The 15,249-nt window shown below is 46.1% G+C and overlaps 1 protein-coding gene across 1 annotated transcript; it reads left to right on the plus strand.

Annotated features, from left to right (window-relative positions):
- Positions 1-500: 500 nt before the first annotated feature.
- UCHL1 (ubiquitin C-terminal hydrolase L1) lies at positions 501-14,086 on the plus strand. Its single transcript, NM_213763.3, is given in 9 exon segments — positions 501-586; positions 705-716; positions 1,153-1,281; positions 4,011-4,161; positions 6,834-6,919; positions 7,013-7,060; positions 7,880-7,946; positions 9,162-9,220; positions 13,647-14,086. Coding segments are annotated over 9 exon segments (672 nt in total). The 5' UTR covers positions 501-553; the 3' UTR covers positions 13,734-14,086.
- The last annotated feature ends 1,163 nt before the right edge of the window (positions 14,087-15,249 follow it).

Below are 15,249 nucleotides of genomic sequence, written 5' to 3' on the forward strand. Positions count from 1 at the left end.
ATGTTTTATTCTAGGCAGTCAATTAAAAACGAACCTCGGTACTGGTTTGATTGAACATGGAGGATGAATTGTCGAAGGTCAAATGCAAACTGCTGCAAGATTTGGGAGACATATTTATATTCATATTAAATATATACCTGTTGAATTTGTTTTTTTCAATGCTTCAGAGACCCTAAGCTTTCGGCTAACTGGCATGGCCAAATGCATGGGTTTCCAGAAACTTCGCGAAAAATTAGACTCCATCACAAGGACTGCTCCACACACTCAAGGAACGCCCACCAACAAAACACATCTCCACAACCGCCAGATTATCTCACCAGCAAGTGAGACTGCAAGGTTTGGGGGCTTGGCGGTACCACTCCGTGCTGCGTATGGGGGGGTTCGCGCCCATTTGGCGGCGACTGACCGTTTCCCCTCGCTTGGTTTTGCCCCTGCTCCCCCTGCGCAGGCACCCACAGTGCGTCAGGCCGGCGCTTTATAGCGGCAGGCTGGGCGGCTCCACTTGCTGTTTTTCGTCTTCTTTGGGTTGCGGTTCCTCTCGGCTTTTGCGAAGATGCAGCTCAAACCGATGGAGATTAACCCGGAGGTGAGTGTCAGGTGCACGGTTACCCAGGGAGTGTAGGGCCGAGGGTCAGCCCTCACCAGGTAGCGGTATCGCTGACTGCTTTTATTTTTGCATTTTTTTCTTTGCATTTGCCTTTCAGATGCTGAACAAAGTGAGTGACGGCTCGTGCTGCCTCTCTCCCCCTCCCCTGGAGGCGCAGGGGCTGAGCGGCGCCTTGCGCGCTCCAGAGGCGGTGGGGCTGGGGCGCCCTCCCTCTGCCCCTGCATCAGGTCCGGCGATGACTCTGCGAAACGGGTCGGCGGTGGGATGGAGAAGGCTGGGCTCAGATGCGAGCCCCCGAGCAGAGCTCCCGAGGGCGTGGCGCGGGCGGCGCAGACCCGGGTGCCCCGGCGTCGCGGGAGCCACGTGTGGGCAGCGCTTTGTGCTGTGTCATTGCGCCCGGCCCGGGTTGGGGGCGGGGTGGGGCGGGTCCCGGGCTCCTCCCAGGCCGCGGGTAGGGGCGCAAGGGTGTGGATCCTGCGCGCCTCCCGGCAGGTACCACCCGCTGGCCAGTGTCCGCACCTGGTGGCCTTGTTTCCTCTCCTCAGGTGCTGACACGGCTCGGGGTCGCCGGCCATTGGCGCTTCGCGGACGTGCTGGGACTGGAGGAGGAGTCTTTGGGCTCGGTGCCAGCACCTGCTTGCGCGCTGCTGCTGCTCTTTCCCCTCACCGCCCAGGTAGGGCGTGGGGCCCGGGGTGCGCAGTCCCTGCAGTGTGCGCGCTGCTCCCAAACCAGAGTGAGGCGCAAAGGGCGGTGTAGGCTCTCCTTCCAGGCTGGCCTGGGCGCCTAGACCTGGCACATTGATCCTTTCTTTTGGGGGATCGGGGGTGGGGGGACCGATCTCTCGGTGGTACCTACTTATTGGGGGTCCTGGTGTGATGCTAGAGTTTATTGTCTCCTCGCTCATACATCCGGCATTGCCTTAAATTTGGAGGAGAAGCGGCATCTCCATCATCCTAATTATGCAGGAAGGCAGTTCATCCTGCTCCTGAGTACAGGCTGAACCTAGGCTCTTCTGAGTCTTCCATAACAAGAAATGGCTGGTGGTTTTCCTTTTAAGGGCTGTGACCTGTCATTTTTATTGTTTGGTTCTCAGACTCCTACTTAGCTGTAAAATGAAGGGGGATGGCTTGCCTAAACCAGAAGAAAACAATAGGTTCTTTAATGCTCCACCTCCACTGCCTGGGTCTTCAGTGGGTTTCTTCCCACTCCTTCAGTCCCTAAAATATGCACACCTGGTTTTTACCTGCTCCTATGTGTTTTTCTTAAACGTTTAATCATTGGTGTGTAGCTCGGGCATAGGAACCTTCTTCTCTCTTTTCTTTTTGTAGTTCAGTGGGCACTAGACCAGTCTTGAAAATACCATTTCATTTCCTTTAGATGGTCCTCCTCCTCCAAGGGTGTGTGGATGTGTGTACTTCAGAGATTTGAGGATCAGGTATAAAAAGGTAGCTGAGCTAACTGATGTCTTGGCTGTATGGAGTCCCACTAATGAGCATGGTATTGTCTGTCTCTGGTTGCTGTGACTTGATCCCTGATTTAGGAGTGACTGAAATTTGCTTTGGGGAAACCTGGGGCATTGGCATATGGGGCATTGTTCCAAACAGAATGAGTTTAACTACTGCACCACCCTAAGGCAGGGAGTTCTAGAAGCATCCTCAGCATAAATTAAGCCCTATGGGAAGTTCCAGGCGGTCCTCCTGGTAAATAGGCTAAGGTTCAACACTTGCTGGGTTAAAAATGCTTGTTAAAGCTATCAAGATAATCCCATTGTCATGTTTGTTATCGCCAAAGCCTTTATTTAGGTGAAAATGGAGCTACCAGATGATTGCAAGTCAAATTGGCTTCCCCGCTGAACAAATCAAATGCAACAGTCTCTCTCTTATTTGAGCCTCTCACAGAGGGTTTCTTATTAGAGGAACCATGATGACTCGGGGGTTTTCGAGCAGCAGCACTCAAAGGCAGAGCCTCTGGGAGGCAGTGGTGCAGCGTGTTTGTCTTGCCAAAGCCCACTGGTCTCCTTTTGCTGAATCAAGTGGCTCTTGGTTAGAGAACACTCTGTATTGAACATTTCGTTTGAAAGAGCTTGATACTTTGTCCTTTCGCTCCAGTTCAGTCTATCAGATTTATTGACCACCTCTTCTGCGACACAAAACACCTACTGGGCTACATACTGAAGCAAATCGAAGAGAAGTTGAGGTTTGTAGGTTGACTTCCGAACAAGCTAATGTGAATTTATAGAGAGCATCTGATTTCGTCTAGGAGAATATTATGAAATCCTAAATGGACTCTTTCGAAAACATTTTAAAGTGATATGAAATGTTTACAGTGTCTCCATGCAAAATTAAACCTTTCTTAGAAGAGTGAAAATCCCTAACAGTCAATAAGGAACTCAATTCAAGGACCCTGTAGGTAGCTAGATGATGTTAGAAATTCCTGCTAGTTGGAGTTTAAGTTGATCTTGTGGGACAAGAGAACTTAGTCCTTTGATGGTAGGTGCCATAGGCAAGGCTTAAACTTCACTTCTGTGTACAGCAATGCTAAGCTGCTAGAATTGGAAATATATGTACTTCTGGGATTCTGTCCAGCTTATACTGGTGTTGATAAATTAGTGTTTCTATATAGCATTGGCACCTGCTTTTAACTGAGAAGTCATACTAATGAGGTCTTTAAAACTTGTTAGTGAAAGGGCCAGACAAGTCCACTAAATTGCCATTCAAAGAGCTAATGATGCTTTGAGGAAACTCGCTCTGGTCTTCTCAAATTGTATAGTTGGCAGGGACAAATAAATATCCTTTTTGTAGGACGAGAAGTTTTGTGAAATCATGGCCCAGCACTCTAGATCGGTTGTCTATCCTGCCTAAAAAAGGATGAGGGAATGGTTAATTTCTTTCAGTTGCTTTTGTCTGTAGTTTTGTTTTTGAAAAGACATGTACTGGGACAGAAGACAAGTGGAGCATTAAAGAATGGTGAGCTGTAAACGAGCTGGGGTTCTTGGTGGTCGTTCAATGGACCAACGCCCAATTGGCCTACCCCTTGTGGAATAGCCATGGTTGGCATTAAAGGAAGAAAATAATGAACTTGTCTGTTTTTCTGACTTGCGCACGCCATCCCTTCCAAGCTAAAAGGTTGCAGGGGTGTCTGGACAGAGCCTTGGGCAGTACCCAAGGCCACTGCTGCACTGCAGCATCAGGGTGGAGTGTCAGAACCTCTCAGAACCCCGAGGGCTGGCCCGGGTGTGGGATGCCGATGGGCCATTCTCTGGGCACTGGCCCTCACCTAGAACCAAGGCTCCTGGTCACACATCCCATGTGGGCTTCCATTTAGGTGCTAGAAAACTCTGTGCTGCCATCTGTTCTTTGCATTTTGTTTTCGAGAGATAAAAATGATTTTATGCACTCACAGCATGAGAACTTCAGGAAAAAACAGATTGAAGAGCTGAAGGGACAAGAAGTCAGTCCTAAGGTGTACTTTATGAAGCAGACCATTGGCAACTCCTGTGGCACCATCGGGCTTATACATGCAGTAGCCAATAATCAGGACAAACTGGAGTTTGGTGAGTGGGTTGTGAGGCTAGTCGTCCTCTGGGTGACCTCTAATTAACCATAATGCTTCATTGCAACACCCCCAAGGGGCTATTGCAAAGACACTGCCTTAAATTTTTTTTTCTTCCGCTTTTTAGGATCACACCTGCCCCATATGGAAGCTCCCAGGCTAGGGGTTGAATCAGAGCTGCACCTGCCAGCCTATGCCACAGCAATGTGGGATCCAAGTTGTGTCTGTGACCTACGCCACAACTCACGGCAACACCGGATCCTTAACCCACGGAACAAGGCCAGGGATCAAACCCACATCCTCATGGATACTCGTCGGGTTCGTAACCTGCTGAGCCACAATGGGAATTCCTTAAATATTTTTGAAACCTGTTTACACAAGTCAGTGGGTGAATTCTCATTCTTTTCTCTTTTGAGGAAAGGATAGTCATTTTCTAAGAAGCATGGTTTGGTTTCCTGCACCTGGAGAGACAGAGTGGGTGATAAGGCCGTTCTGTACTGCCTCTGCCTGGGCTTTTCCATGTGCAGATAGCAAATTGCCATGATGCTCACCTGTTTAGTTCTCAACACTTCCGAAGAATTAAAAGATGATGTGAAGCCATAAGATACCACCTTTTAGGACCCCTCTTTAATGGTCCTATGTCTCATAAGCCACAGGAGAACCAAAGCAACCTAGAGCAGCGGGAAAAGAGCGGGAGAGCTCCTGCAGGGAGGTGTAGCCACCTGCCTACACCATGGAAGGTCCATCTCTGAGCAAAGTCGGGTCCCGGGTTTCAGCTCACTTCCAGTGGATGCCGGGGAGGATATGGAAGAGATGAGTCTCAGCCCTTAAGTTGTCGAAAGTGCAATTAATAGCACTAAAACATGTTAGGATATGTGGCATTACGTATGAGATAGGCCAGGAGTCAGCAGACTTACTTAAAAGGCCAGAGAGTAAGTCTCCTAGGCTTTAAGGGCCCTATAGTCTCTGCCCTTGTAGTGCAAAAGCAGCCATGGACAGGATGTAAAGTGGTGGATGTGGCCGTGTACCAATAAAGTTTTTTTTTTTTTTCCCCAAAACTAGGTAGCAGGAGTTCCTGTTGTGGCTTAGCAGCAATGAATCCAACCAGTATCCATGAGGACGTGTGGGTTTGATCCCTGGCCCTGCTTAGTGGATTAAAGATCCAGCTTAGCTGTGGTATGGGTCACAGATGCAGCTCGAATTCCCATGTTGCTGTGGGCTGTGGTGCAGGCCGGCAGCTGCAGCTCCGATTAGACCCCTAGCCTGGGAACTTCTATATGCTGCATGTGCGGCCCTAAAAAGCAAAGCAAAACAAAACCAAAAAATTGTGGCCAACATTCTACTTCTAGCATACTTTTTGAAATTAAAAAAAAAAAAAAAAAAAAAGGCTTGTTGGGCCCTAAAGCCCAGGTCCTCCAGAAGTTGCTTTGTCAGATATTCACTCGACTGGGTCATATTAAAACATTGTAGCTTGAATCTTACTACTTCTGCAATGAGTATCATTTTGTTTAGAATAACATGTTCCAGAGGTCAGGGAGGTACTCTTACTCTTCTGGAAACATGGTCATGGCAGTGCCATAGATTTAATCTGAGTCACAGCCCTCTTCATAAAGTTAAGAGGATTCTTATACTTCCAAATTTTGAATGGCCTCCCTTTAACAAATATGTTTGTTTAGAGCTGAAAGTTCAAATTGAGGTCTTTGAAATTACTGGTTGCTCTTACCTCCTTGTAGACTCATCTACACTGAGCAATGACAATGCTTATGCCCCCCATCAGTGGGTCAGCTGTCTCCAGACCAGGCCGTGAGGCTCTTTGCATTTCTATTTAAGATCTTTAGGTTGATGTCTGCCTGGATTACCATATTACTAAGATTGCATTTTCTTTTTTTTGTCTTTTGTCTTTTTTTTTTTTTTTTTTTCAAGGGCCGTACCCGTGGTATGTGGAGGTTCCTGGGCTAGGGGTCAAATCGGAACTACCCCTGCTGGCCTGCACCACAGCCACAGCCATGCCAGATCTGAGCCACGTCTGTGACCTATACCACAGCTCATAGCAACGCCCGATCCTTAACCCACTGAGCCAGGCCAGGGATCAAACCCTCAACCTCATGGTTCCTAGTCGGATTCGTTTCTGCTGTGCCATGACGGGAACTCCAAGATTGCATTTTCTACCCTGAAGTCATAAAATTTTGGTTTGAGAACTGCTACTAGATTAGAATGTTACTGTTACATCATGTACACAGTAAACATGAGTTGTGCATTGGCGGGTGCTGTCGAACACAGCCATAGCAGTTCCTGCCTTACGGCATGGGACATCTCTCAAATATGTGTTACACATGTCTAAGTGCTGTGGCAGAGGTGACGAGATCTGAGAGACGAGGGTGAGGTGGGAGGTGAAGGGGTCTGTGGCAGGGAAGAAGTGAGGAAGAGGCTGGTACTAGAGGAGGGGAGAGTTCTTGGACTTGAATGCACTGAGAAGGGAGCAGTTGGAAAAAGAGGCCGTGGAGGAAGGGGCAGCTCCTCCAGATCTTTGGAGGCGGTGGTAAAAATTCAGGTCACCAAACATGACTGACTGTGCAGTGGCTGAAGTCAGCAGTAAGTGGGCATCCTTTTGCATTATACCTATACTAACATGTGCTTTTTCTGTTTCGTTTCATTTCTTCCTTCCTTTTATAGAGGATGGATCGGTTCTGAAACAGTTTCTTTCTGAAACAGAGAAGTTGTCTCCGGAAGACAGAGCAAAATGCTTTGAAAAGAATGAGGTAGAAAGAGAACTTTGGGAACATAAGTTTGTTTTTTTTTTTTTCTTTCAGTATTTCTAAAGGTTTTTGTGCTAATTATTCTCTTTTCTGCAGGCTATCCAGGCTGCCCATGATGCTGTGGCCCAGGAGGGACAGTGCCGGGTAAATACAGATTAGAGCCAGGCTGCCCAGGTGTCACCTGTGTTTCCTTAGAAATATGTGCGAGAACCTCTTACCAGAACACAGCATATGTTTCCACCCAGGGCCCATAAGTGGCCGAAAATTCTACCAGATGAATGCCTTGACCAGACCTTTTCATAGAAATGGCTCTTCAGAATGTCTCATTGGCAGTTGACACGGTCTTAATTCAAGCTGATAGTGTTTGGTTTAGATCTAAATGAGTCTAATAGAGTACCAGCCCTCTTCGTAATTGAACATTTCAAATACTCTTCTCACAGACTGTTGGAGGCCATGCTATACCAGCAAAGACTAGAGTTTGTGGATGACTTAACTACACATTAATCTGAACAGAGCCTTCAAGCCAACTGTTAATTAGATTTAAGTCAATGACTTGTATAACCATAGTTGGCTCTGCCACTTTCTGGTCTTGACCTTGGGTGATGTACTTATCTTCCCTAAGCCTTAATTGCCTCCTCAGTAAAAAAAAAAAAATAAAAAGAGTTCTGAGAGCCGCAGTGAATCAACTTTAATGGTTTTAGGATAGGATCTCGTAAATCGGAAATAAATATTAGCTGTAATAATTTAAAGGACTGTATAAGCCCGTTCAAGCCTAAATAGAGAATTTATTTTTTAACAAATTAAGTGCTCCTTATAATCATGTTGCAAAATATGTGTCAAATCAACAGGTTGTACACCTTAAACTTAAAACCCAACTTGGGGCTTAATTGTTTCAGCTTTATTTTTAAATGCAGTATATAACAAAAATACTCATCTTCAAAAAATGTCTTAACTCTTCTTCAGGTAGATGACAAAGTGAACTTTCATTTTATTCTGTTTAACAACGTGGATGGCCACCTCTATGAACTTGGTACGTGTCACTGCAGTTTTGGAATCTAATACGCTGGGTGCATTCCCTCAGACCTAATTGCTCTTTCAGTACTGGTGTGGGACTTCATGGTGGCACTTAGTATGTCTTTGTTTATGAAGCCAGAACACCTCAGTATTCTCATAGGGGTACTTAAAACCTTCTAATCCAGAGCACCCCTCTCAGGCAGCGGACCTGCAGGATGAGTGACTTTAGTCACAAACCAGGAAAGAGAATTGCTCAGCCAGTTCAAGGTGTACATGTTGATTTTCTCTTTCTGACTCCCACTGTTGTATTACCAGTATAAGGTCTCTGCCATGAACCTTTTCAGACAGGGAATATTTTGGGAAAATAAAGGCCTCAACACAACCTGGTTTGTGTACAAAGAATTGTGATGTGTTGGGGTAATTTTTTGGTTTATGGTAACAAGAAAGATCTTCCGCAGTTCCCGTCGTGGCTCAGTGGTAACGAATCCAGCTAGCATCCATGAGGATGCAGGTTCGATCCCTGGCCTCACTCAGTGGGTTAAGGATCCAGCATTGCCATGAGCTGTGGTGTAGGTTGCAGATGGGGCTTGGATCTGGCGTGGCTGTGGCTGTGGTGTAGGCTGGCAGCTGCAACTCCGATTGGACCCCTAGCCTGGGAACTTCCATATGCCGCTGCCACAGCCCAAAAACAGCAAAAAAAAAAAAAAAAAAACAAAACAAAAAAACAAAAAAACAAAAAACTTCCACCTTTATATTAAGAAGAGTCATCCCCTTTGTATTAATGGAGAAAGACTTGTAGCTGTGTTGTTTCAAGTCAAGCAACTACTTCCTATAAGCAAGTAAGGGCAGAGGCAGCTGTAGTTATTGAGGGCAGTGAAATCTCAAGGATCCCTTTTCTTGTCTCCACCTTCCCTGTATCTCAGAGACTGCATCTGACTCTTGCTCTGTGGTCTTTTCCCAAGAGATGGGCACACACCCTTCTGTTAGGGTGGCTGGAGTGGGCTTGTGTGCTCTTGGTGCTTGTCGACTAGAATTGCCGGGGCTGGATATCTGGGCACCCTTGAACCTCATTTCCAACTCATGGCTTCACAACCAGCCTTTTCTTTTTGGGAGTGGCAATGGTACTTGGAAGAATCTAAAACTTCCCTTCCAGCTGGATAAACACAGTAGCCAGAAAAAAATGAACATGCCTCGATTTTTTTTTTGTTTGTTTGTTTGTTTTTGGTCATAGATGGTCGGATGCCTTTTCCGGTGAACCATGGCGCCAGCTCAGAGGACTCGCTGCTGCAGGTAATATTTGGAATCCACTTTCACTGGGACCCACATGTCTTTAGTCTGTTCCGAAGTGCAAACCAGAGTTCTGTGGTGGTCTAGTGGTTAAAGATCTGGTGGTGTCATGGCTATGGCATGGGTTCGATCCCTGGTCTGGGAATGTCCACATGCTGAGGGCACATCCCCAGAAAATAGTGCAAACCTTTCTCAGTATAGCCAGAGCTAGTCATCTGGGTTCAGAGCAGTCTTTAGGGCTTAAAGATCAAATTAGTCATTCTACGTTATGTCACAGCAAGTGGTTTTAAACAGGATCCTTAGAGCAGCCTCGACTAATCTGTATCGTGTGCTGTCTTTAGCCCACAGTGCGCATTAGTGTGAAAGCCATTGCTTGCTTCCTTGTAGGATTAAGGTGATCATTGTCCTCCTGTCAGATTATATCATAGCCAGTGACTCAGACTCACCGAACGGCAACCGAGCTTTTCCTAATGCCTCTCTGAACTGCTGAATCTGGGTCAGTGTTGTAGGTAGTGTGCTGTGGATTCTAGTTAGGCAGTTAACTTCGTGAGCTTTTTCTTGCTACCTGGTTGGTCTGTTGTTAATAGATCAAGAGGAGCAAACCCAAAACATGATTGACATGAGAGCCAGGGTTACCAGGTGTAACCATCTTGCTACAAAGTGACTGCAGAAACCTCTTAATTCTGAACAAGGAGTTGGGAGACTAGTCCTAACGAATCTCTAGAGGTGAATCAATTTGCTTGAGAAGGGAAAATTGCTGGAGTTCCCGTCGTGGCTGACTAGTATCCAGGAGGATGCGGGTTTGATCCCTGGCCTCGCTCAGTGGGTTAAGGATCTGGTGTTGCTTTGAGCTGTGCTGTAGGTCACAGATGTGGCTCTGATCCCGCATTGCTGTGGCTGTGGTGCAGGCCAGTGGCTACAGCTCAGATTTGACCCCTAGCCTGGGAACCTCCATATGCCACAGGTGCGGCCCTAAAAAGACAGAGGCAAACAAACAAAAAAGAACGGAAAATTGCTTAATTGTGCAAAAATTTTAAAACAGTGTTAAGACGTAACTACTTTTCAGTTGTAATAACAGCTAGTCTCTGTTATGTACTTCTTGTTTGCAGACTGGGGTGGTAAACTTTTTCTGTCGAGAACCCGGAAACATTTTAGGCTTTGTGTGGCATATGGGCTATGTCGCAAGTGTTCAGTTCTGCTGTGACAGTTCCAAAGCAACCCATAGGTCTAAATGAATGTGTATGGCTGGGTTCCTCTCACGCTTTATTCACAAAAATAACAGGCTGGATTTGGCCCACAGGCTGCAGTTTGCTGGCTCCATGTTAGATTCTGGTCTAAGGTAGTTATGTCTTTGATAGAATCCTGTTGGAGTTCCCATGTGGCAAGGTGGGTTAAGGATCTGGCGTTGTCCCACTGCAGCAACTTGGGTTGCTGCTGTGGTGTGTGTTCGATCCCTGGTGGGGGACCTTCCACATGCTGTGGGCATGGGGGGGGGATGCTTTTAATGATGTGAGGAGATAGTTATTATTCACATTTTCAGATGAGGGAACGGAGGTGCAGAGGTAAGTGACGCCGAAGGTCCGTGACAAACTGTGGACCCACCATTCAAGTCTAGACAGTCTGTCTCGAGAGTCTGTGTTCTTAGCCTCTGCACGATGTAGCTTTTCTTCACAACAGACCTGTCTTGGGACCATCACAGACTGATGACCTCAAGGTGCTAGTGGACCAAATTATGTTGTTCTAGGAGGGAGGGCCGCCTTCTCTAGCCTGCTGTCATGTACACCTGAGATCACTCAGAGCTAATTCTTGGATGTACCGGGGGTAAACGTGGAGAGGGATATGGAATGAGAACTAGACCTAGAGGAAACAGGATGGGGATTTGCATGAGGGTCAGGATTCACTTATGGGAAAGAATAAGAACAGAGGCAGAATTTCTGGGTATGACTCTTTGGAGGAAAGACTTCGGTCCTTCTAATAAAGCTTCTAAGGTGCACACCAATTCTTAATCTAATAATTCTGCTAACACAGGCTTACCTCACAGATACTGTGCGTTTGGTTCCAGATCACTGCATTCAAGCGAATATCACCATTGAGAGAGTTTGAACTTTTTGGTTTCCTGTGTATATGAAAGTTATGTTGACACTATGCTGTAGTCTGTTAAATGTGCAGTAGCATTAGGTCTAAAAGAACAATGTACTTAATTAACTAAAAAGGTTAGGAGTTCCTGTCGTGGCTCAGTGGAAACAAATCTGACTTTGAACCATGAGGTTGCAGGGTTCGATCCCTGGCCTCGCTGAGTGGGTTTAGGACCCAGCATTGCCGTGAAATGTGGTGTAGGTCACAGACACGGCTGGGATCCTGCGTTGCTGTGGCGCAGGCTGGCGGCTACAGCTCCAACTCGACCCCTAGCCTGGGAACCTCTATATGCTGCGGGTGCAGCCCTAAAAAGACACACACAAAGACGAAAAGGTTGAAAAGGGCTAACCAGCATCTGAGCCTTCGTGACTCAGTCCTTTTGCAATTTTAACATGAGAAATCACTGATCACAGATCACTGTCACAGATACGATAACAATGAGAAGTTTGAAGTGTTATGAGAATTAGCAAAATGTGAACCAGAAACAGGCAGTGAGCAACTGCTGCTGGAAAAATGGCACCGGTAGACTTGCTCCACGCAGGGTCACCATAGGCCTTCAACTTGAGAGAAACGCAGTATCTGAGAAGCACAATGAAGTGCAATCAACTGTGCTCCCCACGGGATACCTGAAACTGTTAGGTGAGTAGAATCTATGCGTGGGGAAGGTAAAACTCTGTCTTTAAAGAAAAACTAATTAGAATCTCATATACAATTTTAATATAAACGAGTATCTGTATTAGTGGAAATTCTCATCCTAAGGTTTGGTCTGTGTGGTTAGAGATGTTTTAGGTTGTCTAAACTATACACCAAGTTACCTATTGTTACAGTGGTGAGAAAGAACATACATTTAACCCAAGTATCCTAAACTTGAATGCATTAGGTCTCTAGTTAGTGGTGGTGTAGGGGATAGCTTGTCTTTAGTGGCACACCCTTAAAAATCCACACGGTGAGTCCTAAAGGAAAGTGGATTTGGGGCAGGCACGTCTGGAATATCAATTTAGTAAAAATTCTGATGGGAGATCCCGTTGCGGCTCAGCAGGGTAAGAACCCAGCTAGTGTTCATGAGGCTTGTGGGTTTGATCCCTGACCTCGCTCAGTGGGTTAAGGGTCAGGTCACAAACTGTGGCTCAGGTTGGAGACATGGCTCGGATCTGGAGTATCTGTGGTGTAGGCTGGCAGCTGCAGCTCTGATGGGACCCCAACTGGGGAACTTACATATGCTGCAGGTGTGGCCCTAAAAAGAAAAAAAAAAATTCTGTTCTGGTACAGTTTTTCTAACTGGTTCCAAATCAGTAATGAAACTATTGGTGTAGCTGATGCTTTTTAAGGGCCCAACCTCATTCTCGAGTGAATGATTTTTAGACCCTGGGAGGTGCTGTTCCGTGACTGTTCTCAGTCACAAATATCCGCTGTCCTCTTCAGGCCTTATAGCTACTGTCATTGGAGGGGCTTTCTTTTCCACCGGACTTTTTACACACTGAACAGAGTGATTGATATTCGGATACCAAGATATTTAAACCCTATTTTGGCTGGTAACATTGGGATCACTCTGAGTTACCAATCTTGGTAATCTAGGTCTTAGAATTAGTAACACATGTCATTCCCTAAATAGCTAAGAAACCATCATTTATCTGTATCTGGAATATCAGGTATTTAAACTTTAAACCTGTTTTGTAAAATATTTACTTGGAAGAAATCTGTCTCTACTCTGGAAATTTCTGAGTTAGAAGCGTTCCCTTATGGAAGAGAAATCAGTTTTCTGCCTTTTGGATTTGAGAGTAGGGGCGCCTAGAGTGTCTTTTTCTTGTCAAAACCAGGTGCAAGGTGCAGAAACATGGAACAGCTAAAGAAATCAAAGCTTCTGAAGCCAGATCTGTGCTGTGGGTCCTTGTCTTTCCTATCATCTGTTTTTCCCTGTTTGGCCTTAAGCTCTGGGTTCTCAAACTTAATAGCAGGTTTAAAGCTGTTTTTTAATTTTTTGTTACTTTTTTTCGGGTCGCACCCATGGCATATGGAAGTTCCCAGGCTAGGGGTTGAATATGCGCGGTAGCTGCCATCCCATACTACAGCAATGCCAGATCTAAGTCACGTCTGCAACCTACACCACAGCTCATGTCAGTGCCAGATCCTGAACCCACTGAGCAAGGCCAGGGATCGAACCCAAATCCTCATGGATGCTCATCAGATTCATTTCCACTAAGCCATGAATTCTGAGCATTAATAGGCTTTCCTGGTGCTTTCCTCTTGAGCTGCTGCTGTTTAGACCTTCGCTAATGACATTCCTCCTCCCCAGGACGCCGCCAAGGTCTGCAGAGAATTCACTGAGCGTGAGCAAGGCGAGGTCCGCTTCTCGGCCGTGGCGCTCTGCAAGGCGGCCTAATGCCCAGTGCGGGCCCTTCGCTTTATCCCCGTTCTCCCTCCATGGTGAAAAGTATATCCCTTCCTATGCGGTCTACACTGCTTCAGTACCCGTAGAGCACAGCTGTCTCCTTGGGGTCTGCAGATAAGCGCTTCCCCTCAGCCATGCCCACGCCCCTTGCCGAGCTCAGCTGTCGATGGAGCAAGTTGGATGTTGGCCTCTGATGGCAAAGCGTTCCCCTCACTGTGTGTCTTGTGCCTCAATATCTAATGCTTTAACGGCTACTTTGGTTTGTGTCTGTGACTTTAAGGCCTTTGGATGTGGTTTAATTGTTCTTAAAAGGAATAAAACTTTTCTGCTGATAAGGAAATAAACTGGTTTTCATGGTTCCTCTTTTGCCTTCGGCCCCCCCCCCCCCCATAGCTCAAATTACATTCATAGTAATTACATGATATCTTCACATAAGAACTCATACAGCACAGGTAAGAAAATTACTCTCAAAGTATTACTGCTTTAAGTGTCTCTAGACTTTTTTTCTTATTTCTTTTTAGGGCCTCACCCGAAGCATATGGAAGTTCCCAGGCTAGGGGTTGAATTGGAGCTGCAGCTGCTGGCCTGTGCCACAGCCAGAGCCGCAGCCATAGCCACGCAGGATCTGAGTCGTGTCTGGAGCCCACGCCACAGCTCACAGCAACGCCAGATCCTCAACCCACTGAGCAAGGCTGGGGATCAAACCTGCATCCTCACGGATACTAGTTGGCTTCATTTCCGCTGCACCACAATGGCAACTCTTGACTTTTTTTCTATGTATTGAAGTGTATATTTGTAGATTTTTTAAAAAGTTAAATAGACTTTATTTTGGGGAGCAATTCTTTTCATTGAAACATAGTTGAAAGTACAGATTATTTTAGGTGTACGACATAGTGATCGGCATTTAAGGACATCATGCAGTGATCATCCTGCAAAGTCTGGTAACCATCTGTCCCTGTACAAAGTTAGCACAGTGTTCCTTATGCTGCAAGAATAATTGTCGATTTACAGAAAAATAGGGAAGATTAATATTTGAGTTTTCCTATGTACCCTTATCTGTTCCCCTTATTACACTTTACATGATAAAATATTTATATTGGTAGGATACATTTGTTACAGTTAGTAAACCATTATTGATAATGCTATCGATTGAAATCCATACCTTATTCAGATTCCTTTGGTTTTTACCTAATGTCTTTTGGAGGATCCCATCCAGAAATATTCTTTTTTTTTTTTTTTTTTGTCTTTTTGCCATTTCTTGGGCCACTCCCGTGGCATATGGAGGTTCAATCGGAGCTGTAGCCACCGGCCTACGCCAGAGCCACAGCAACGCAGAATCCGAGCCGAGTCTGCAACCTACACCATAGCTCACGGCAACACCGAATTGTTAACCCACTGAGCAGGGGCAGAGATCGAACCTGCAACCTCATGGTTCCCAGTCAGATTCGTTAACCACTGTGCCACAATGGGAACTCCCCATCCAGAATATTCTTTAGTCTTCTCTTGG

This window comes from Sus scrofa, chromosome 8 (genome assembly GCF_054392235.1).
Source record: "Sus scrofa isolate SSC_HxYL_T2T_F1_AM1 chromosome 8, Sscrofa_HxYL_maternal_Yorkshire_Landrace_v2.0, whole genome shotgun sequence".
In the NCBI taxonomy this organism is placed as follows: Eukaryota; Metazoa; Chordata; class Mammalia; order Artiodactyla; family Suidae; genus Sus; species Sus scrofa.